Genomic DNA, 26,226 nt, shown 5'->3' with positions numbered 1-26,226 from the left:
TTCGGCTTTTCCTATAAGTTTAAATGGATTTTAGTATTCACGAGAAAAGGGATTATCTAAGGGTTCTGTTTTATGATCGAGCAACATGCCTTTCTGGCTATCTAGTATCTACATAACATTATCTATATTTTAACCGAAACATAGATTAATGCTGGCCTCACACAGCCGGAATTTCATAATCGGAAATTCATATTCTTACAGATCGATCTATGAAATTCATAAGAATTATTCTTAAAATTAATCTGAAAATATCAGAATGTGTGTGGAGCGTACTGATATTGTATGGTATTCCGGTCTTTCTGAATTAATAATATGAATTTCCGATTATGAAATTCCGGCTGTGTGAGGCCAGCCTTAAAGTCGCTGAAAGTTGTGAAAGCCGAAAGGTCGTTTTTATGTACTTCTCTTTTAATAAATATTAAAGCAGTCTATTTTAAAGGGTTACCTATAATAAAATTTGAGAGGCCTTTAGAATTTAGATCTATATTTTGACATTTTGTCAAAATATTATAGATCTAAATCGCAGTAAAAAGCCTAGTCAATGTTTGTAGTTTAATCATCCACCACATCAAAGATAATATTTATATCCACCATTCATTAAATGTAGCGAAATGTGTATTCAAATATTCAGTTCGCATGATTAAAGGCGGCCATTCACGCTGACACCGTTTGGGATAAAGACAAAAACTTGAAGAGGGTAATTATGACTCCCCAGTCCGGGGTCCGGGACACTTGACACAACTTCTCCCATGTTTTAGTAAACACGTGCCAAGTGCTGTTCTATTTTCAAATGTACTCGTTATTTGCGAAACAGTTTTTCATATCTACTATCGTAGTTTTTTTTACTGTTCAGTTACGGCCGTTCCCAATATTTGATCTATCTCTGGTTTTTCCCTACTAGAGATAGGAATAGCTCACAATTGACATAAAATATATGTCTCTAATGTCTAATGTGAGCTATTCCTGTCTCTAGTAAGGCAAAACCAGAGATAGATCAAATATTGGGAACGGCCGTTATTCAATCACTGACAGTCTATCGGCCGCACTCAAAGATTTACGGCGGTTCTCAATATTTGATCTATCTCTGGTTTGGCCCTGCTAGAGATAGAAATAGCTCACATTAGACATATTTATGTCAATTGTGAGCTATTACTATCTCTAGTAGGGCAAAACCAGAGATAGATCAAATATTGGGAACGGCCGTAAATGATTAGCTATAATTTAATGAATGTTTTGATTGAAATTTTCATAGATTGTGTGTATATTGGTTGCCGCTATAACAGCAAATACATACTAAAAACAAAATAAAATTAATATTTAAAGGGGGCTCCCATACAACATTGATTTTTTTGGCCTTTTTTGCTCGATATCAATAATAGCAACAGATAGGCAACTGATAGTTTCACAAAAGCCTTAATTATATGTCTACTTCAATTATATTTAAGAATAATACTATACAAAAAACACAATTTTTGGATTATTTTTGCTCTATAACGGTACTAATAATCCATACTAATATTATAAATGCGAAAGTATCTCTGTCTGTCTGTCTGTCTGTCTGTCTCGCTTTCACGCCAAAACTACTGAACCGATTGCAATGAAATTTTGTACACAGTTATTCTAGAGTCTGAGAAAGGACATAGGCTACATTTTGATGTGGGAAAATATCTTATTTCCATGAGAATATCGATGAAAATGAATTCGCATTGCGCGTGGCCAGCGCTCATCCCGGGGGTCCTGGGTTCGAGTCCCGCAGGCGGAACAAAAAGTTTTCAATGTTCCTGGGTCTTGGATGTGTATTAAAATAAAATTTCAAAAATCTTAAATATATTTTATGTATAATATTATAAAAAATCCAGAAATATATCGATGCAATGAACATTTTAGTTCTAATACGATTCAACAGATGGCGTTTTATTTTTTACTTCATTGTAACATAGAACTAATCATACTTATTAGTTATTATGTTTTTGTTTATAGTTTTTAATACGTTAGAATATTATGTTTAATAATATTATCACTTGGTATAATAATAATCAATCTATCTTATCTTATAGAAGTCCTACTGCATTTCTAATATATTTTATGTGACAAGTTGACAACAGAAGGCGCTCTAAAATAAAGAGAGTTCAAGTGTACCGTGTTGGCCTATATTCCATTCAGAAAATATATCAATGCAATCAACATTTTAATTCCAATATATGAAAACAGATGGCGTTTTATCTTTTACTTCATTGTAACATAGAACTAATCATACTTATTAGTTACTAGCTGTTGCATGGCATAAAATATAAAGTTTAATATAAAAAAATGAAATACTTATTGTGTACACACTGCACAGCTGTATGTATTGATTTAAGGGGTACCAGGGTTTTTTTATAAAAGCTTTTGACACAAATTTTGTTGACACCGCGCGCTATAAACTAAAGTCCACGCGGACGAAGTCGCGGGCAACAGCTAGTATAGTATAATTTCAGAAGTCTAACTATAGTGGTTCTTGAGATACAGCCTGGAGACAGACAGACGGACAGACACCGAAGTCTCAGTGTCCCGTTTTTGCCTTTTGGGTACGGAACCCTAAAAAGGTCTCTTAGTGCTTATATTGTCTGTATGGCATCATCATTTACGGTCTACGAAATCTAATCTTAGTACTAAACTTTGGCATATTGATGCGAGGAATGCCACAGGCCACAACTATTCAAGTTCCTGAAAGTTTAAATGGATTTTAGATTCTTGATTAAATAGGTAGTGGATGTTTTGAATCTGCGTTGTTTTTTACTTTTTGTACGAATATATTTTAGGTCGTTAATCTTTCGTCTGGAAAAAGACGACATCTAAAGGACATTGGTGATTTTTGATCTCGGATGTCCTTGATAACGTACATACATTTGAGATAAATTGATATTGTATTGAGAGATAAACCATGCGTAAGGAGGTTACAATGGGGATTGTCCATTTTTTTTTAATTTTGCTCATTACAAAAACATTTCGAGGAATAAGGTCAGTGATCGTTTTTCTGTATGTAAACGAAAAAAATACCCATTAGTTAATTAGATTTTTGAACAAATATGTTTAACCTTAGTTTGACCTTCAATGGCGTTAAATTATCAATGAATGCGACCAACATTACGTTTCGAACTTTTGGTAAGCTTCTCGTATTCGCTTTCACATAATGATAACTTGCATTTGACGAACCAGCCATTATAAACAAGATTGAAAGGAAATTTAAAACATACTGCAGAGGTCAATTGTCCGCCGATGATGACGTCAGAGCGAAACTTTAAAAGTTTATTGAGAAAAAACTAGCCAATGAATTTCAAAATTATTTAATTTATATTCTTAAAATACCCTATTTTAACGAAAAAAAATAGAAAAAGTACATGTGATTTTTTTTGGACAATGCCCATTACATGCGTAGGTATCTACTACCACCTACTTTGACATTGGCCAAGAACATATAGAGGTAAATAACACTCACTTATTTGGAGGTTCTTCCTGCCGCAAAAGTTTGCAATAACCACCTGTAATTCCTGATCAATACTACTGCCCACGACATTCAGGTAATAAAAAGTCGTGGAAAATAGTTTTTCACAGTTTAGTAAGTCTTAATAGTAAACTCTACCTTAACTTTTAACCCTAGTCCAGACATAGCCAGAACGGCGCGATCGAGACTTGAAACCCCGTGCGTTCTATAACTATGTGGTATCAATTTACAACGTTTAACTTTTAATACAACATTCTTACTTCTCTTAGCTCTATTGTTTTAGCTGTAGAACCTCGTTCTAGAACTCCCATAGCTAACAAAATCTTTCAATTTTCCAGTTCCTAGCGGCCCTAACGACGATCGGCCGGCGGTTAGCCGGGGTTGCGGATAAGGAGAGGCGGAACGGCCGGTTGCGGGCTGAACTGGCAACCCTCGACCTCAACCTGCCAGCGAGAGTCTGGTTACCACTACACCACAAACCCCATTACGTGCTGAGGATACCACCGCACGCGGCTGCCGTCCTGAATAGCAAGGATAAGGTGATTGTTATATTTTACTGTAGCTTTGAGTGCCATCTGTTGTCTTTGGCCAAGCCGGTTTAAGCTTTGAACATTGGTGCACACACGCGATCCGGTATAATACACGAAATGCGCAGCACATAGTGTGGACGTAATATGTGCTAGGCTAGGACCTAGGTTTCACATCATTTGAAACAAAGAATTCTAATATTCTTCTAATTCTATTCCATATGCGGCGCGTTCGGCGCGTGCGTCTTAATAAATGAGCGATCACCTTAATAAAGCTTATGTATAATAATATGCTTTTTGAACTTTCATATCTTATTTAATAATTAAATTATGAAAAAAAGAAAACACAGGGACATTGTATTAGTGGCCGTAGATATTCAGGAAAAAAATTATAACTCTACTAGCATTATCCAGGGAGGAAACAGGGGACAGCGTTTGTATGGAAAAAAGGGCGGTGTGGACTCCTCTTAATGCTTCAACTACTAAGTCCCAAGCGGTCACATTCGACCGCGATAACAATAGATTATATAGTATCGATAAATACTATGGCTTTAAACTCATAGTAGAGCTATAACAGTTGTGTTAATGATAGTGGTAAAAGCCGAAACGTCAGGAACAAGAAAAGTAGGTAGTAGGTACCTACTATGCAAAACAATTTGTAAGGGCCTAAAAAAAGTGGTAGAGAGGTATTAAGAAGTTTTTGATTCTTAAACCTACACTAGGTAGATGAAAAATAATCTAGGAATATAAAAAACTCTAAGGGCCTGTTTTACCACTTTCTGATGAAGTGGCGAATAGGCTATTCACAACTTTTTTGACAGATTCTCCATACTTCCTCTGTCAAGTTAAGTGGTGGATATAGCCTATTCGGCAGTTATCAGGAAGTGGTGAAACAGGTCCTTATAATATTATATCTTAATTCTTATATAGCTTCTGTATAAATAACGGCGTCTTAATCTCGGATCAAGATGACTCAAGAAGGTCAAGCCTTTTGACCTCCTTGGATGGGTACTTCCTTTTAATGAATTTATAGCTTCTAAGGATTCGGAGAAAACGTATACTTGTGTATTATTGATTAGTACATGGAGGAGGTTAAAAAAGAAAATATCATAAATAACTCAAGCATGCGTGTTTTTATGAGTCAGACTAGTTCGTATTTTCGCCCCTTAATCTTTAATACAAAATTTTATAGAAATACTTGCAGCTATATCCAAGAAATCACATTATCGTCTTGTTTAAAGTAAGTATAGGATTTACATAGAGTAGGTATATTATTATACGATATAAGATAATATTATGGACTTTCTTATAAATATTAATGTTACAAACCGGACGACATAATGAAAATGCGAAAACTTGTACGAATGTAAATAAGTGTGTTGATAACGAAAATTACGTAAAAAATATACTAAACATCAGTCTCTGTCGTGATGTGGTAATAAGAATCACAAGCATGAAAGAGTTATTAATAGTGTAATATTGTGTATTGTGCTATAATAATTGTTATGTAATATGTAAAAGTCAGTTCACACCAAAGCAAAAAGAATACGATTAAAATTGAACTTTATCAAACAAGAGGAAGTCCGATTAATAATAACTAGCTATTTGACCGAGCTTTGCTCGGTATTCGATAAAACACGAATAAAATGACATTTTCTAATAATGACTCCTAGCTAGATCGATTTATCGCCCCCGAAACCCCCTATATACAAAATTTCATGAAAATCGTTGGAGCCGATTCCGAGATTCCAATTATATACAGGGTGTAACAAAAATAAGTGATAATACTTTACGGTGTGTACGTGTTCCATGTAGAGAGTTAACTGTGAAAATAGCAGCACTGAAAGACCAAAATTTTTTTTCACTTTTGTATGGGAAAACTCGTGACGCTCGGGCCCTTGCCCATACAAAAGTGAAAAAATTTTTTCGTCTTTCAGCGCTGCTACTTTCAGAGTGAACTCTTTATAAGGAACACGTACACACCCTAAAGTATTATCACTTATTTTTGTTACACACTGTATATACAGGATGTAACAAAAATAAGTGATAATACTTTAGGGTGTGTACGTGTTCCTTGTAGAGAGTTCACTGTGAAAGAAGCAGCGCTGAAAGACCAATTATTTTTTTTCACTTTTGTATGGGGAAACTCGTGACGCTCGGGCCCTTGCCCATACAAAAGTGAAAAAATTTTTCGTCTTTCAGCGCTACTACTTTTACAGTAAACTCTCTACAAGGAACACGTACACACCCTAAAGTATTATCGCTTAATTTTGTTACACACTGTATTTATATATATACAAGAATTGCTCGTTTAAAGATATAAGATATAATAATAATAGTTGATGCAGGTTGAAATTTAACTCGGTAGAGCTAACTAGTTGAGTAATGAGACATCTAGCTGTTTTAGGACCTAAAAATCCTAAAATATGCATCTAGATTTATTCTATAACACTACAGCTGCTGTTAAACTTAGTATATATGCTCCTAAAACATTGTGTTTAGACTTTACAGATTAGACTTCGTTTACTTGCCTTTTTATCAATGCGATACCCGTCGCATTGCTAAAAAGGCAAGTCTTTTTGTTATTGTTTTGTAAAACCTGTTCTCCAACCACCTATAATAATAAATGCCATATTAGTTTAATGATTCTGGAACCATTTAAACGAGTTGAGAGATTTTATTGACTTTTTCGGCGTAATAGTGCACTTACCACGTTTTTGATTTTGTTTTTTTTTCTAAATTGCTTTAGGTATGCTAATGATTGCAAGTAGAAATGAAATAACAAATCTAGCTAGATACATACTAACATTTAAGAAATATAAGTACATAGATAGTAAATTACCTTGAAAAGTATTTTACGTATTACAAGTCACAAGAGGCTTCTTTCACAAAATTGAAAATAATTATCGCGCTAAATGAAAGTTGTACAACTTCGAAGTTGATTATTAAAATATGAAAAGCTGAAATTAGTAAATTGTTAAGATGCTTGTGGATTCCCCGCGGAATTTCGATGTTATAACAATATTATGTACTTTGGCGTTCATTACAAAGGTATTGTTTGAACTGAAGGCATGAGCTGTAGCTCTACCATAAGTTAAAGCTATAGTATTTATCGATACTCGATACCGACTACGTAAATATTTTAGTGTGGTGATTTTAGTTCCGCAAGTAATAAAAATTTACGTAGTCGGTATCGAGTATCGATGAATACTTATAGCTTTAAACTCATGGTAGAGCGACTGTTTGGTGTTTCATACCCAAACTGACTGTTGTAGCCTTGTTGTAGCGTAGATAAACAAAATGCGAATTTTATGATAAAAATAAAAAAATAAAATATCTTTTTATTCAAAATGGGTATCATGATACACTTTTTGAAAGTCGAACGAAGAAACTACGTTGCCTACCACCGGTTCGGGAACTACCCCGCCGAGAAGAACCGGCGTAAGAAACTCGCACGGGGCCATCTTTTGCAAATGCCAGGGGGCCCACCATAAGCTCTTAAAGCAGTAATACCTTTAATATTACTTTTAGAATTTGTTACACAAACAAGACTTCTATTTATAGAAACATAACTATGTTTTTGTTTGTCCGATGTCATTGAGGGATAGATTGAGAAGAGTTCATGGTATGGTATTGCTTTTTTGTATATGGGTGACGGAAATTGAATTTTTGTTCTCGTGTAGAAAACAGTGTTCTTTACAACCAAACTCTACCGAATACGGATCTAACAAAAGTTAATCGAATTGTGTGATGCCTGATTTTATATGGGAGACGGAAATCAAATTAGCTTTACTTTTTATTTTTTAACAACAAAACGCTTGCCTACAAGTTACCACAAAACTTTTAGCAACTACGAATCTTAGCAATCGTTTAAAAATTACGCATATTTATCAAATAAATCGTACATAAAGATTTCGTCTAGCTATCTTTACCCTAGAATCTAGGGCCTAGATTTAGGTTGTTCTAAATCTAAGTATAGAGTTCAATCACCCTCGTTAATTTTGTTGCTCTAGAACTTAAGTTTAATGACCCTTTACCCCGAATGCTAACGCTGACTCATTTACCAGACACCCTAGGTATAAACTATAGTCTATACTCTATAACCTAGATTTATGCTTACCTCATCCACAGGCGGCGTACATTATACTGTAATAATAATAATAGCTCCCACACCGGTTTCGGTGACGGTGGCCGGTTTCATTGAAACCAGGCCAGCTACGCAGGAGTTATTTTATAGTGCCCAAGTGTGTGCGCAGTACACAAGAGCACTCTCTATTCCTTTACTCTCATAACCCAGTGGGATGGAAGACTGACACGACTGGCGAGAGATCAGGCGCAGGACCGACTTTTTACGTGCCCATCCGACGCATGGATCATCTTACTTGTCAGACAATCAGGTGATCAGCCTGCATTGTCCTAACCAAACTTGGATATAACATGTTTCCAACGCGGGAATCGAACCCACGACCTCCAAGTCAAGAGCCGCGCTCTATACCACTAGACCACGGAGGCGTCCACATCTACGTTATACTGTATATGTATGTGGAAGAGCTCTAGGCAATGAAATAGAAATCGGTATAGTAAGGTAACTCTCATACATGAGACCGCTCAAATATGGCTCCAGTAACTAAAAATTATACGTAGCCATGGCAACGAAAATACATAGAGAATAGACCCTACGCTTGGGGAGTCCCACATATCCCGGCCGATGTCCCCAATCCGCCGGGGATGCGTAAAGTAAGTGAAATTCCATACATTTTTGAAACAACTTCGCTATCGAAACTGGCGAATGCATTTTGGCTAAATATATATTATGCTCTAGATCAGGGGTTCCCAACATTTTCTTGGTCAACTGAAACTAAAAAGAAAACGGCATTTTAGTATTAATGTTATTTCTGAGCTTGCATCTCCTTCACGAGTCTCGAGGTCGGCAAACCTAGAACTAGATTTGCAATTGGTCGCGGACCATATTTTGACTCTTGCGGACCACTTGTTTGAAACCAGTGTTCTGGATATTTTTTTTTTGCTGAAGATAAATTCTAAACTCTTTCTCATCCACAGGCGCCGTACATCATGTACGTCGAAGTCCTCGAGACGGACGGTCACGAGCCGCTGCCACCTCGCCTGCTGCCCCCCGCGCCGCCCGCCCCCCACTCCCCGCCGATCCGGCACACGAAGAGCGAGGAGAACCTAGTGCCGGAGTGGCCGGTGCTGTCGCTGTACTCGCCCCTCGATGATGCGGACGCGGGGGACTGTTGGAGCCACGACGATGAGGAGGTCAGCACGCAGTACGCGCCGAGAGCGCCGGCCCCGGATTGTTTGTCGCAGGTGAGATTTTTATTATCAACTAGCTGTCCCGGCAAACGTTGTTTTGCCGTATAAAGTATTTCGATTTTCGCCCATATTATTAAAATATTATGGGCGATAAATTGAAGTGACTAAATAAGTATGTCACCATGGCAACGTCCATCGCTATCCCGTCACAGAAACAATGGTCGCCGTCAGTATCGAGCTCGGCTGCTCTAGTGGATATACCTTTGATTTGAGGGGTTTTGGCGTATTATACATTTTCACTTGTCAAGTTCATTATACGAATGTTCGTACGGTGGGGAGGTTTGTTTTCGCAGTCCGGTTAGTCATTTTGCAAATCGTTAATCGTATAACCATTTATTGTTCTATGGCAAAATTATATTGCAGCATGTGTGGAGGATACATGGACATTTTCTTATACAATTTTTTAATTCAATTTATTTATTACGATTCACCAACAGAATATCATCTGGTACATTAAAATAAAAGACAAACAATAACATTAATATATCAACCTGTTTTTACTTAGAAACAAGGATTTAAGGATAATAACTCACTTGTAAATATTATGTAAACAAGCCTCGCCCAACGTTTGATACAAGTATGTTGGGTTTTGTTGTTTGGGACATCGATCGGCCATGGACGGTTTATACTTTATAGCCTCTAAACCCCTTGTGAATACCTTGACCTTCAGGCGGAGTATTTAAATATATTATGCGAATACTAGGGTGTTAAATTTGGCTCAAGAACACCCAGACATAATAAAATTTACCTTGAGAAAATTAAGGCAATACCCGATAATTATTAAGTACTAATAAATTAAGTTCCGCGCGGCTTCGCCCGCGTAAATGAGATATTTCACAGACAAATTAGTCTACAAAAAATAGCCTATGATCCTTTACGTGGTCTACTTCTTATCTGTGCCAAATAACAGAAAAATTGCTCCAGTAGTTCGTGAGATAAGCCCTTTCAAATAATTTCCTGCCGTTTTTTCAACATTTTCCTCTCTTTCTTCGCTCATATTAGTCGTAGCGTGATAAAACATAGCTTGTAGCCTTTCTCGATAAATGGACTATTTAACACTGAAAGAATTTTTCAAATCGGACCAGTAGTTCTTGAGATTAGCGCATTCAAATAAGCCCTTTCAAATAATTTCCTCCCATTTTTTAAAATTTTCCTCTATTTCTTCGCTCCTATTAATCGTAGCGTGATAAAAATATAGCTTATAGCCTTTCTCGATAAATGGACTATCTAACATTGAAAGAATTTTTCAAATCGGACCAGTACTTCCTGAGATTAGCGCGTTTAAATAAGCCCTTTCAAATATATTCCCTCCCGTTATTTCCACATTTTCATGGGCGTACCCAGGTTCTGGGCCAGGGGGGGGGGGGGGGGGCAAATCAGATTTTTTATAAGCTAGGCGTTTATAAAGAATAAAAGATTTATAATTTTTAGTTGTACAAATATTGTATTGCAAACAAATGGCAAAAATCCGTTTTCTTAATTTTTGATTTTTATAGATAAAAGTACTAGATGATAGATAGTAGATAAGATAATATACTTTGTAGGGACGTCAACCCCCCCCCCCCCCTCTCGGTACGCCCATGCACATTTTCCTCTATTTCTTCGCTCCTATTAGTCTTAGCGTGATAAAATATAGCCTATAGCCTTACTCGATAACTGGGCTATCTAACACTGAAAGATTTTTTTAAATCGTACCAGTAATTCCTGAGATTAGCGCGTTCAAACAAACAAACTAACGAACTCTTCCGCTTTATAATATTAGTATAGATTATTATAGATAATACTAGAAAATAGGACAAAGAGAGCACCCTGAGATAACTAGGAATTGCCAAGTGGTAACACGCGAGCTGATGATAAGTAATGTTTAAGAAAACTATCTTGATAATAGCCGCTTTCAAACAAAGTAAAAAAAAAAATAAGAGGTGTCAAGGGACACCCGGATGGAACGAAGTTATTAAAAAATCGCCATCTAGTTTTGTTCATTCGTTTGAAAACTATGATTGAAAAGGAAAAGACGCCACGGACAGACACGCATAAACTGAAATAACTTCTGCTTTGTTCGAAACTATACTAATAGAAATTAGAATGTGAGTTGTGACCCTTAAAAGTCCGTAAGTACTCGTCTGCCAATGCATCCGAAGCGCTTGAAATCAAAACAGGAAACAACATTTTACTATCGGCTGCGTCAAAGTTTCCGGTTGGAATTCCCAAACGTGTTGTCGCTGTCTATTTATAAATTATTGTTTTCCAATAGTCTACTAGATACAATGATTTTCCCATTTGAAGTTGAATTCGTGGGTTAAATTACTTAATAACTACTTAGAGGTGAAAACTTGCACTTAGCTAGTTTTCTTATACTTAACTAGAGCTAAAACTGCCACTGACTTAAATTATTACTCAGCTGTAAGTTTCCATATTATATTATATTTAAAATAAATTAATTAATAAAAATAAAATAAACAAATCATCTGTGTAAAATCCGTTAGTCTCATATTATGTTTTATTTTATGGTAGTAAATGACATAAATGATAAAACTCATGCTAAAATGATGATTGCGATGCGATGCGAATTCGCAGTTTTGTGTGGGAGCCCTTCATAGCAAGGCATTAGGCAATTTTGCCAAAATCGAATTAAAGTAAAACAGTCTGGCGCATGTTAAAAATCACACACAGCTTTAGAGTGACAATAAAAACAAAATCCCGCGCTCTCCAACCCAATTGAAAAATTACATATTTATGATGTCGTTACATACGAAATGATGTTGAATGGATGTATCATTTTACTGGTACATTATGTACACACTCTAATGTAGTAGAAAATGATGCTTGAGCAAGATATTGTTCTACATAAGATGCGCATTACGACACAAATGGAGTGTGAAGCGCTTGTGATACCGTATGGGCAATTTGTTTAAAGTGATACAGTTGCACCGATTATGGCTTTTGATTGATCTACACTACTATTATAAAGAGGAAAGATTTGATTGTTTGTTTGTCTTGAATAGGCTCCGAAACTACTAGACCGATTTGAAATATTCTTTTACCATTGGAATCCTACATTAATTCTGCTGAACATAGGCTAAATTTTATTTTGGAAAAAAATTGGGTTCCGTAAGATATTTGGGATTTTCCGACGCAAGGTGTAAAAAATCAACCAGAAATGTCACTTTTTTCGCGTACGCTGCCTAAACTATAAAATATAGAACCATAAAATGTTCTAAGTAATTGTAGATCTTTTAAATATCTACAAAAAAGTCCTATCTATGCTGAGTGAGGCACAATAACCATTTTTTTATTAAAAAATCTTGAAATGTTTTTGGACTACATTTAAATGCCTTTATTTTACTCATTCTTATCAAAATAAATAATTTAAAAATTAATGACCACGCGTGCGAAGCCGGGGCGGGCCGCTAGTCGAGTATAAGATGAGTTATGTAGAGCAATACCTGTTCTAATATTATACTTGTTGCTATTCTATATTGAGACGTGAATGTAAGTATTCGGTGACATAATAATATGGAATGGTTAACTCGATTAACTTTATTTTGTATACTTTAAAATTAACGCAAATTATATAGTAAAGCCAGGCACACACGAGAGACTAAATTATCTCTTGTCGCCCACCTTGTATTCCTATTATCACTCAAGAGTAAGATGGACTGTACGTACACTAGAGCCTACTACCTACTACAGAAAATAGACAGTGGAACACTAAACAATTTTGTCGCTCGTGTGCGCTATGTTTAAACCCTCATTCGTCTACCTTCATTTGTAAACAGATTTAAAACGAGAGAAGATTGTTGACGTGGTAAACTTACAGCTTAAAAAAATAGATAAAAAGACCTAATACACTAGTGACTAGAACGCCAATTACAAATTTTCGCTTATTTGGTGCCGTATTCTATATATTAATTTTTTATTATTGTCGCCAGGTGTCAGGCGTATCCCTAGCGTCTGCGGCATCAGCGGCCTCCGTGGGATCTTGCGGGTCGCGGGAGTCAGTCGCGGTGGGTGCAGGCGACGTGCGACGGCGACTAGAACACGCGACAGCCGCGCCGCCGCCCAACGCCTTCAAACACGACCCTCACGATCCGTCAGCTATCGCGCTCAAGGTATGTGCACACGGGCGACTGTTAATATGTCGCGTACCATTTGATTTATGACTCGATAGTAATAATCGAAAAATATAGACTACTTATCGACGACTAAAGCTAATTTAGCCCACGTAAAGTTAAATCTACCTGCAATCGATACTCTTTACTTGAGAAGTACATAATATACTGATTTTTGTGGAAATTAATGTAAATGGACGATTTTGTCTACTGTCGGCTCAGACCAAATAAACTTTTTATTCTGATACTGTCGGCGCTATGTACGAATGTTTTATAGAGGTACTCTAAAAACGGTATAGGCGTGACGTGCAAGGCTATTACAGCGTCTTCACATTAAGTCGCGAGTAGTGCGGCAGCAGCGCGACTTCTTTACTAAAACGAGCCGCGCGACTCGTTTTATAGTATAGAAGTTGTGAAGTTAATGTGAATGCGTCTTTAGACGCTGTCTGGTTGGGACATAAAAACCGACATGAAAGTTCGCGGTTTTCTATCACCACTTCACCAGACGAAAAAGATGCCCAAATGATATCTAAAGCATAAGCATACACTGGAATGATTACAACGAAAGTTATGTTTACTCTTGATCCTAAAAGGTTAATAATATGATAATTTAAAATTACACTTAAATCTTAACACGTACTTTGAACAGTCTCACAAAGTTGTCATATTTTTTTCCAACTCTCATTACATTTTAGGTCAAGATACTAGCGAGGTCGTTATAATGTTATCTGTGTTTCACGCGACTCTTCGTGATCTGTGACTCATTCTCAATTAAATTCGCTAATTATCACGCTATAAAACTATAAACGTTCACTGTTATTGACATAGTTACTAAACAACGAGCGACAAAACTGTCGCCGCGACGATTCTTGTCCAGGGTCAGAAGCTCATAAGCCTTTGCTAAAACATGTCCTCTTAATAATAAATATTATATCTTGGCAGCGTAAACCTATTCGAAATCCGCTGTCTTTATTCGAAATATATGTATTTTTCTAACATGCCAGACAAAGATAAGCAGACCGATTGTAAAATATTCGTGGTGTAAATATTTTTATAAGTAATATATAATATAGAACCATACTAATATTGTTATAAATGCGAAAGTGTGTCTATCAGTCTGTCCGTTACCTCTTTACGTCCAAGCCACTGATCCGACTGCTGAAAATAGAAATACTTCGAGTCTCGGGTTTGCTGAAATTTGGTATGAAGTCCTGGGAAAGGACATAGCATACGTTTTATGCCGGAAAAATGTACAGTTCCCGAGCGATAAATGAATTTTGGCGCAACGGAGTTGCGGGAGTCATGTTATATTTTTTTTAAATAAAGAAAGAAATGAGAACTTTATAAACGGGATTGTATAAAAAAACCTTAATAAACTTTATAAAATAAAGTTTCAGATGATAATTAATATTTCGGCGGCAGATCTGTTTACTTACTGTCAATTCATATTTATATTAGATCAAGATAAAATTGAATCTTGAAAGTTGGTCCAGACGCTCTTATGTTGTTTGCAGCCCCAATAAAATTTAATTACAGCTCCTCAATAAAGGGCAAACTTTATTACATACAATGAATTCAATTGAACATTTTAATCAATCGAGACATTTAAGTTTTAATTAATGTTGCACGAGAGTCGAGACAATTTTAAAACGAGTTACATAGGTACATAGAAATTACAATTTTTATAACTTCTATAAACTTGTTTTTAAAAATTTGCTTTAACAGTTAACAGTAATGTTTATTTCTCACCCCATTGCGCCAGAACTATGGAGCTATGTATTTAGGCTCCATTAGAAATTTTGTCTTAGCCTTTTTTTGATGGTTAACTGAGTTATTAAAGAGAGAAATTCCTGGCAAAAACTGCAACCTTTCATGAGAGTGACACTGAGTACATTTAAGCTATTTCGTTTTAATATTAACAATATTTTTATATTGTTCACAGGAGTCCTGGGAAAGCAAATTGTCGCGTATGCGGTCGGCGTCGCCGTACGGCGCGTTGGCGGGATGGCGGCTACTGGGCTGCATCGTCAAGGTAATTAAAAACCTCCACCTACACTAGTTTCGGTGACGGTAGCCGGTTTCATTGAGACCTGACCAGCTTAACAACGAGTAATTATGAGACTATATTGCGGTCGCAAATAAAGAGGGGGTTGTCTAAAATTGTCCAAACTTGCGTTATGAAACCCTTGAATACTCCCAAAGGCTGAAAAAAATAGGTCTTCCGCTAGCTGAGATGGACATGACTTTCGTCGCACACGCCCGCGGCAAACATACACAGTGTGTTTGCGGTTAGCGACCGCCTTAGAGCTTGTGTGCGTTCGGCACGGCCTCTGTCTGACGTCTCAAGTGGAAGCCACTATAGCAGTATTCACTTTTCCTTCAACACTTATTTACTTTAATTCCCAGGTGGGCGACGACCTGCGTCAGGAGCTGCTAGCGGCGCAGCTGCTGCGGCGGCTGCAGGCGGTGTGGGACGCGGAGCGCGTGCCTCTGCGTCTGCGCCCGTACGAGATACTGTGCCTCGACAAGGAGTCCGGCCTCATACAGCCGGTCAGTCTGCTCTATCTCTCTCTTACTAGTTGGAATGACCATTTGATAGACAATGACATCCATATGGTAATCCATGTGCCTGTCTGTCATAATAGCTTAACTGTCACGCCATTTTCGAAAAAAAATCAATTTCTAATTACTCTCATTAAAAATCATCACAAAAAATGGTTCATGTTTACACTTGAAATATCGGCCCACACTAATGTCTTAGCGGCTTTTTATTATTTGCATCTATGTTTTATTGTTTACGTTGTAAGAAATGTAACAAGGAGAGAAACAATATAAGCTGGCTTATATTTTTTTGGCGCCGTCCAAAATTGACAGATGATATACTAATGTGTTCGGCCTCATGGCAGTCATAGCCGGTCAGTACATGTTCTATCTCTCTCTTACGAGTTGAAAAGGCCATTTGATAGACAATGAGAGCTGTAATATGATAATCCGTGTTGCTGTCAGTCTGCCTGTCATGTGATGGATACTAATGTGTCCCACCACATCCAGATGGTCAGTACCGCTATACTCTCTCTCATTCTTACACGTGAAAATGTCAATTTAGTGAACAGTGACAGTCACATGGTTTAGCGTAAGCGTGAAGTTAATTTATTTATTGACTAGACGTTCGCGCGGCTCCTACCGCGTAAAGACCACGTGCCACGGGAATCGAACATTTTCCGCTAAGAAGTAGCCAGTAGCCTTTCCCGTGGTCTACTCTCATAATATAAGTGACATCAGCCCGTGAAGAAGCGAAAACTAAGCTATACACCAACTATGTAGACATTAAATTATTTTATATTAAACAACGAGCTTTTGCCCGCGGCTTTGCTCGCGTTAAAAAGTTCTAGCTATTTGACCGAGCTTTGCTCGGTATTCGATAAAACACGAATAAAATGTCATTTTCTAAAAATGATTCCGAGATTCCAATTATATATTATTTATATAAATATATACAAGAATTGCTCGTTTAAAGATATAAGATTATTATATATAATCTTTTATCCCCTATTTTAACCCCTTGGGGTTGGAATTGATCAAAATCCTTTCTTAGCTGATGCCTACGTCATATCATCTACATGCCAAATTTCAGCCCAGTCCGTCCAGTGGTTTGGGCTGTGCGTTGATAGATCACCATGTCACTCAGTCACCTTTGAGTTTTATATATATAGATGTAGAAAATCTTATAAAGAGGACTAATGTTAGCAAAGTTGTGGAGTTATAAGTTATTTTTGAATAGCAAATATTACGTGTTTTAATTAATCTTTGTAACACATAACATTACAAATATTATAACATAATATATTGCGATTTGCGTTATCTGTAAGACTTTCTCCGTTTACCTACTGTTTGTTAATAAATAATACTTAACAGATTTGCCGATATGATATCTTATCGGGATTCTACAAATTACATATAAAATATAATTATTGTCATTTCCTCTGATGAAATTCCTATTGTATGATTATTCCTTGCGGATTTTTTTTCTATCGCCGCTTGGAAGTTGAAGCATTAAAAAGGAAGTATTTTAAAGTTTTTGTTAATGAGGTCTCAGCATTTCGGCATAAAAAGGGAGTTCTTATTACTAGACCTCTTTAAAAAGTATCTTTAAAACTTTTCCAATTTAAGATTAAGGGATTTTAGATTAAGGGGGTAAAAGAATACCCCTGTCTGACACACTCATGAAAAGTCATTTTGCAATTATGTATCTTTATTACTAAGGGTTAAATAAACCAAGTTCTATTCAAATACAATACCGAGCTTCTGATAGGTACATGTATAATCATCAGGTAGTTTAAATAAAGTATAATTTAAAACTATGTAGTGTAGGAGTGAAAACCAACGCGTAAGGTGCACAAAAATGGCAAATATGGTTGTAAATATATGGAAAAGTAAACTCTATTTTGTGTCCATTACAGTCTATAATCATCATACAAATAGTTATTTAATTCTGTACCGTAGGTGCCAAAGATGTTGATGATAGCGTAATTGATCGTGAGTTCCATTCACGAATCACAGCTGGCTATTGCGAAATGTGACCTTACATTTTTAGTCCTCGCCGCCTTGACTAGGTACTCTAATTTGGCAGTTGACGTCATTGTTATTTTCTTTCATTGAAGTGGGCGCGTGTAGGTGGAGTTTTAGGTGTGTTATGATCTAGTTTTTTGGCTCATATAATATGATAATACAACCTGTTATTGTACCTGTTTCGAACGGCTTTTGAAAGAAAATTATAATCTGTCACATCAAACAAATAATAATACAAGACCTAATGCACGTCGTTGTCATTGTGAAATTATTATCCAATGTACAGGCAAAGATAGCTTCATAGAAGAACTCTCATCTTAGCTTATTTATGAGGAAAAATATGACAATATAATATTCATGTAATAATAAGGAATAAATGAAAGGTAATATCTTATATCTTTAAACGAGGAATCGGCTCCAACGATTTTAATGAAATTTAGTATATAGGGGTTTGCGGGGCGATAAATCGATCTAGCTAGGAATCATTTCTAGAAAATGTCATTTTCATCGGATACCGAGCAAAGCTCATGCATTGTGTTTGTCTTATTAGTTATTACTCATCAATAATAGTTTCATCAAGTACTATATTATTATTCTCGTATGCTCTGTCTAATGACGTTAAGTTCTATGTATAACGTTCACTGTTCTAGGAAATGTAATAACTAATAACAAACAAGCAAACAATGATGTACTTACAGATCTGTTTGACGCCGGCATATTTCTGATAAGGATAATATTTCCTACCATTGAGCTTGTATTGTTATTCTCTTTTATCAATTTGCAGAACCGCTATTAGCCTAAGAAAATTAAGCCGAAAATGGACGATCAGCGGAAATAATTCGTGTAGTTTTGAAAATCGCTACAGTTATTCCTTGAGATATCCAGATAAACATATCGAAAATCCCCAAGGGTGGGGGGTGAGCTAAAGGTGTAGGGGGGGGTCAAAGGACCCTTTTTTTAGATTTTAGCTCATAAGTCTAAAACCTGCACAAATAGCGTAACGGTTACTTCTAGGAAAACATTCTACATAAAATTGCCTTTAAATTTGATCCTATAATTTTTTTTGTATGGTCGATACTTTAGAAGTTACAGAGTGTTCAACTTTATATAGGTATAAAAAATGAGACGGTTTTATAAATAAAATAAAATTGGTATGTTTTCAAAATGTATTCAAAACTAGAAAATAATAATTAGACAGTTTTAATTAAATCAATAATTTTCTTCTACTACATCATCATCATCTTCACCTTCTATATCTACCAAATCTACAGGTACGCCATTTGTACACGAACCCAAGCAGCCGTTGCATACTAGACTGCACGTGATACCAGCTTTTCGGCATCCACAATTACCAGTGCAATCACTTTTGCAGCGACAAAATATTGACTTCAGCACGGTGTCAGGAGCTGGAGGATCATGAGTGGTAACAGGCTCGAGGTTTCCATCAGCTCCTCGCTTCCATCCCCACATTTCAGGAGGCAGTGCGATACCTAACCACTCTTGTACTTGGTGGAACACTCGGAATGAGTGAAATTTTGCTGATCCTTTTGTAGGTGGGAGAGAGGAAAGATCTGGTTTGGATTTGGTGCTGGATTTGACAAAAACTGAGTATCGATGTCTGTTAAGATCAAGCTGATCAGTGGCTGCACGATACATCGCCAAAAACATCCTTTCTCCTGACTCTGCTATTTCTTCTATATTACGCACACATACAAAACGTGTGGAAAGAGTGACTAGCATGGAATTAGTACTTAAGAACTTCGTACAGCTGGAAAGCTTACTGTGCATTAAGCATGCGACGAGCGAGAGGTCATTAATCTTGGTCTGTCCCTTTCAAACTAGTGTAATCATGCTTCTTGCCTATGTGTAAATCTTAAGACATTTTAAAAGAAAATCGCACAACTGAGAAGCTCAGTTTAATAACAATTATTGAAATTAAATAATATTAAACTGAAGCAGGAAAGCGCAGTATTAAAACATGTCGTTTATATAATATTTATGCCTTATTTTATCGTTTTCTACGAAAAATGCTTTTTTCAATTTACTACCAATGTATTATCGTATATTTTACATGGCAATTGTGCGAAAGGGACAAACCAAGAAAATCGATTTCTCGCTCGTGCTCGCTACTATAAGGAGATATTAGTTAATAAAAATAATACTTTAGCACATGGAAGTAAGATTCATTTTAATATTTCAAAATGATGAAGTAAGCCTTCCAGCTGTATAGTACTTCCTAATTTCATGGTGACTAGTCTAACGTTTTGTAATAATAGCAGCTAGGACAAATAATTATCTGTGAATAGCAGGTATTTGAATCAGAATAAGTTGTTTTCTTATTCTCGGACGTTCGATGCGTGTTATTTTCGCGATTCGCACTTTTGAGGAATTTGACCCCCCCTGTAGTTCCTAAAGTATCGACCGTACAAAAAAATTTATAGGACATAATTTAGAGGAAATTTTATGTAGAAAATTTTCCTAGAAGTAACCGTGATGCTATTTGTGCAGGTTTTTTACTTATGAGCAAAAACCTAAAAAAAGGGTCCTTTGACCCCCCCCTACACTCTTAGCTCACCCCCCACCCTTGAGGACTTTTGGCATGTTCATCTGGATATCACAAGGAATAACTGTAGCGATTTTCAAAACTACACGAAATATTTCCGCTGATTTTATTAATTTGATCGTATTATATTACATTTCAATATTCAGTAATTTTTATCACATGAGTTTCAAATATCATTAAAAATCTCAATGTACTACAAAACATTACAAGAAATTAACACAGAAAATTATAACATACACAATGACATAATATTCTGTAGCCACATAATATATTCTATTTTTTTTCAGCTGATGTTTAAAATATCACTTGTTAGCTTAGGACACTCAATACTTTTATTAACTTTGTTTTTTAATTGGTCATATTACAAAAAAAGTCACTTCAAACCAGATAATATTCGTCGATTATTATTATAGAAACTGGTTCCAAATTATTGTTACCATCGCGACTTGTTTTATAATTTAGTAGATGGATAATTGAATATAAACAGTATAATTTGCACGCAATGTGAACATTCGCTAATGGCCCTATAATTAAGCCCTGTTGCTACTGAAACATCACGATATACATGCTACATACCGCATACGGCATATCATAATAATGATTTTGCGGAATGTCTATTTATGTTCACATAGACATGTGCCATTCTGACGACCTCTGTGGCTCAATTGGTTGAGTGTGTGGCAGCTCAAGCCGGGGGTCGCGGGTTCGAATCCCGCCGACGGAACAAAAAGTTTTCAATGTTCCCGGGTCTGGATGTGTATTAAATATGTGTATGATATAATAAAAATCTTAAATATATGTATAGTATAAAAGTATTAAATATATTTCCGTTGTCTGGTACCTGTAACACAAGTCCTTCAGGTACTTAGCACGGGGCCAGACTGACGTGGTGTGAAGCGTCCATAGATATTATTATATTATTATTCTCTTTAATTTTAAATAGTAAAAGTGAGATATTGAAATGAAATCATCTATTTCCAAAGGGGTTTGAAACTAACACTTTTAGAACGCCTACAGGAGGCCTACCTATTGTAGTCATATAAATGTTAATTAACTTGGACAAACGCTATATTTAGGCAGTCCAAGCCGTACAGAAGCGCAGGCATTAGCTATTAATATTTTCATAACACGTCAATCATCAAAGAACTATAAAAACTTCCCACTTATTATGTGAAGTATTGCTTACTTTGTGTAGTGTTGCTCATTCATTTTTTTCTTTTCCAGGTATTGAATTCGGTGTCGCTGCACCAAATCAAGAAGCAATCGGGCAAGAGTCTCCGAGCGTGGCTCGAGCTGGAGCACGGCCCGCCCAACAGCGAGGGGTTCCTGCGGGCGCAGAACAACTTTGTCGAGTCCGCCGCCGCGTACGCGCTCACCAGCTACCTGCTGCAGCTGAAGGACAGGTGAGACGGCGATAGTGTGCGAGCGAGACGGCCCGCCCAATCTCTATGTTAGGTTATTATGGCAAAGCATAAGCTTTTGACTTATGAGAGTTTCTTTTGAAACCCTTACATATTTTAAGTATAATTGTAATACAATGTTATAATATTAAGGGCCTGTTTCACCACTTCCTGATAAAGTGCCGGATAGGCTATCCACAACTTTTTTGAGAGATTTTTCCATACTCGACATACCGGTGGCCCAATCCTCTACCCTTTTCCCTACCCTCCCCTATTACCCTATTCCCGCTTAAAAGGCCGGCAACGCACGTGCAGCTCTTCTGATGCTGTGAGTGTCCATGGTCGACGGAAGTTGCTTTCCATCAGGTGACCCGTTTGCTCGTTTGCCCCCTTATGTCATAAAAAAAACTTGATCTGTCTATTTAATGTAGTTAAAATAGCCTATCCGGCACTTATCAGGAAGTGATGAAACAGACCCTAAATTGTTTAAAATTCAATGTATTTATTCGAAGTAACTTATCTAATACAAAATGTATTCTTTTTAATTCTCTATCATCTGTTCTAAATCTTTTTAATTATTCTTTTTCAGACATAACGGTAACATTTTGCTGGACAGCGCGGGTCATATTATCCACATCGATTTTGGATTCATATTTTCAATATCTCCCAAGAACCTGGGCTTTGAAAGTTCTCCATTTAAGGTAATAAATAAAAATATTTTACATATTGCATTTTAGAAGATTATTTTAGTCTGTCAACTGACTTTTCAACATAGTGGACAACAATTTTGTATAAGTTTTCTATTGTACCAAATATACAGAGTGTAACAAAACAAATATTTATACTTTAGGGTCTGTATGAGTCCCCTCTATAGAGTTTTAACTTTGGTATTAAGGCAAAAATACAACTGTTGTATAATTCATAAAAATGTTTATTTGATGAGTTTGATAGAAAATGTATAGAGTTATCGCAAAATCTTCATTAAATTAAAATTATGTATTAATTAAATATCTCAGTACGACCGTAAGTGTAACTGTTCTAAATAATATCTCAGTACGACCGTAAGTGTAACCATTTTAACATTTCAGCTGACTTCCGAATTCGTGGAGGTGATGGACGGCGAGGGTTCGGACATGTTCGCGTACTTCAAGATACTGATACTGCGCGGGCTCATCGCCGCGCGGAAACACTGCGATCAGATCGTGCATCTCGTCGATTCTATGAGGATGGGTAGGTTTTTTATAATTCATACTAATTAATATTCTTAATATTATAAAGAAGTAGCTTGTGAGTTGAGATATTTGGGGTAATCTCTGGTTTTACTAAACCGATTTACCCTTTAAATGCCAAGGTCGGAATAATCCGACAAATATTTTCGTGCCCATTTCGCTAAGGTTGGATATTTACGACCAAGTATTACTTTAATTACACCACAAAAGAGAGTTATCTTAAATATAAAATTCTCGTGTTGCTAAACTCATTTGAAGCCGCTCTATTGTGTTGAAATTTTGTGGGTTTATCATGTAGGTCTGGGAATATATGGCAAAACAACGCCTACCGGATCAGCTAGCATTCTAGAAAAATAGATAATAATGTTATTTCCTAACATTGCCAGGTGGTCAACTCGCGTGTCTCCGCAGCAGTAGCGCAGTGACGTCGTTCCGAGCTCGCTTCCACCACGGCCGAACTGAAGCCCAACTTCACGCGCTAGTCGAGAGACTAGTACGGGACGCGCTACACAGCCTCTCCACACGATTGTACGATAACTACCAGTACTATACTAACGGCATACTGTAATGGTACCATATAAAGGTACCACTGAGGCTGATTTTTAGTACACACGCAAACCGTCGGCGATAATGGCTCGAGATGTATGAAATTCTAGAAAGCGTTTTGGGGTGTGCTGATACTAAAAACGGCCTTAAACTACCATCTGGTATACTAACGGGACATTGTAATACATTTTTAGTACCACATACATCCTGTAAATTGTAATTAATAAATCTGTTGCTTGTTTGTTAAAGGCACATAATATGCTGCAGCATTGACCATTACTTACCGTAATAACAGTCAACAGTGTTTCGAAAATAAGAATTTAAGTACTTCGTGGTACCATTAAAAATCAAATCTGGTGGTACAACAAAAATATACAAACTTATCTGTACATCATAAGAAAATTCAACAACATCGTCTGTTGATCAAAATAGAAAAGTTTGAACTGTGAATCGCGATATATATATAGCAAAGTATTTATAGTCAATCGAATTTATTCGACTCATATTTTAGATTGAATAGAATTTCGAGTATTGTTTACGTCAACTTGTTACTCAAACAGTTATCTTATGTAATTTTCGTAAATAGCTGAAAACATCAAGTAATTTTCTCAATTACTATTGTCGATGTAGAAAAACTATGTTTTCAAACATACACATTTTTTACATCTGTCCTTGATGACAGATGTAAAAAATGTGTAAATGTGTGGCAAACATGAAAAAGTCATTGCCTTTTTGATCACATCTAAATGATGTAACAGAGTTTCTTGGATAGAAAATTGTCTGTAATTTAAGCAATCATGCAGCTATTATAGTTCATCTGCACTTATTGTGCGTGAGAGAATGAGTTGGAACTACAAGTAGAAAATTGTAAATAATTGGAGTCATCTAGTTTTCTTTATTAGTGCCATACGATCGTATTCATTTACAAGATTTTATGTTTAAATGGAATACTTTCAGTTTTAAAATGTTTTCATTAATTTCATTTGCTTCCATGCTCAGATCTTGTCTATAGCATTTGTTTGCTCAACCATCAAATCATATTTTGACCCGTCCATTGTAGTTATTTTTAAAATTGTAGCGCTTTGTATAAACACGGCAATAGACTCCGACATAGTAGGCCGCGGCCATCGCTAGACTCAGCTTTCCTTGTAAATTCACTGTCGAATTGAGAGCAAAATTTGTAAATATAATATAATTTTCGCAATGAGAAGACTGATTGTTTCCGGCGTGGAGTGGTAGGGTATTGAGGAAATTTAGTATTAGTGTCTCACTTAGACCCGATCGCACTCATAAAGTCCGTGTTATAGTGTTAAGTTTACTCGCTGGGGCCCAATTTTTGGATCTCGAATCTCGAACAGATATGACAAGAATTGGGCTGCCGGTCCGCGAGGAAAAATGATATAATGCGATTGCGACATGTAGTGAAATACACGGTGGTCAGTTGTAAAGTCTGGTCACCGAACACAGACAATCGGCCATTAACCTATCGCTATTTACCTCTTTCGCTCGCACGCAAAAATATCGTAGAAGCAAGATAGCTAGGTTTTCGTAGGTGAGTAAAAAAGACAAGAAGTGATAGGTGTAAACCTGTAAATTAATATTTTCATGTTTTCGGTGACTGGTCTCATTTTACAAGATCTAAAATATATGCATTCTGACACCCTGTATAATAGACGAAAATTGTTATTAGTTAGGCGATAGATAGTCATATAATAATTGCTACTGATACGAGAATGGGGGAATCTTGACTTGTAGTGTATACTTGTCGACCGAGATATTTATTGATATGATCAATATTCCATTATAATTTTAGTAAATTATATCGAAATGCCAAAAAAATAATATGAAATTATTGTAATGGTAGATAATGTTTATATATATAATATTTTCTATGGTGTCAATAATTTAGTTTTTATTTTTATGAAAGTGTTAATATTTTAAGGTAGTTGGAAGATTATTATTATTTTATGAATAAAATATGTTCGTAGCCGTAAATTCAATGTAATTTTCCTCATGCAAAGCGATTATAATTTAGTATTTATTATGAAATTCATCGTAAGGCTTTCGCAAAATGCTCCATTAATTATGCTACCTGTAAATTATGTTTTTGTTTTACGCTACGTTCGAAATATTATTTTAGACATACTTTTTCTCTCTCACGGCAAATGTTTTGTGGGATGCCTTAGAACCTTGGTCCTAGGTCATTTCTATGGTGGGATTGTCTAAACTCTAAAGTATGTCTCGGTTTATACGCCATTTATAACTATAGTACGAGAATTACTTCCCGAAAAGTTAGCTATAGAATTGAAACTGAATATATTATATTGTGATGTAGTTATTGATATAAATTGTTGCTGTGTCTTGAATGTGTGTCGCGATATAGAATTGAACTTTGACTTACTTAATTTGGCCAAAAGTCTTCAACAGAAGCCGCCAAGTTAGATAATTCGAAGATTTGTGTC

General features: G+C 36.2%; 1 protein-coding gene across 2 annotated transcripts in view; it reads left to right on the top strand.

The window, feature by feature from the left end:
* The window catches only part of LOC121727440 (phosphatidylinositol 4-kinase beta), an 83,102-nt gene extending 57,469 nt beyond the window's left edge, over positions 1 to 25,633 (top strand). For both annotated transcript variants that reach the window (XM_042115294.1, XM_042115296.1), the window contains exons 3-11: positions 3,823 to 4,023; positions 9,073 to 9,339; positions 13,278 to 13,457; positions 15,400 to 15,489; positions 15,864 to 16,007; positions 21,814 to 21,992; positions 22,579 to 22,690; positions 23,078 to 23,219; positions 23,605 to 25,633. In XM_042115294.1, the coding sequence (XP_041971228.1) occupies positions 3,823 to 4,023; positions 9,073 to 9,339; positions 13,278 to 13,457; positions 15,400 to 15,489; positions 15,864 to 16,007; positions 21,814 to 21,992; positions 22,579 to 22,690; positions 23,078 to 23,219; positions 23,605 to 23,786 (1,497 nt within the window). In that variant the 3' untranslated portion in view covers positions 23,787 to 25,633. The remainder of the gene's footprint in view (positions 1 to 3,822; positions 4,024 to 9,072; positions 9,340 to 13,277; positions 13,458 to 15,399; positions 15,490 to 15,863; positions 16,008 to 21,813; positions 21,993 to 22,578; positions 22,691 to 23,077; positions 23,220 to 23,604) is intronic.
* Positions 25,634 to 26,226: the final 593 nt, after the last annotated feature.

Source organism: Aricia agestis, chromosome 5, assembly GCF_905147365.1.
Source record: "Aricia agestis chromosome 5, ilAriAges1.1, whole genome shotgun sequence".
Taxonomy (NCBI): Eukaryota; Metazoa; Arthropoda; class Insecta; order Lepidoptera; family Lycaenidae; genus Aricia; species Aricia agestis.
The sequence above is the reverse complement of the archived record's forward strand: the minus strand, read 5'-3'. Positions and strand labels throughout refer to the sequence as shown.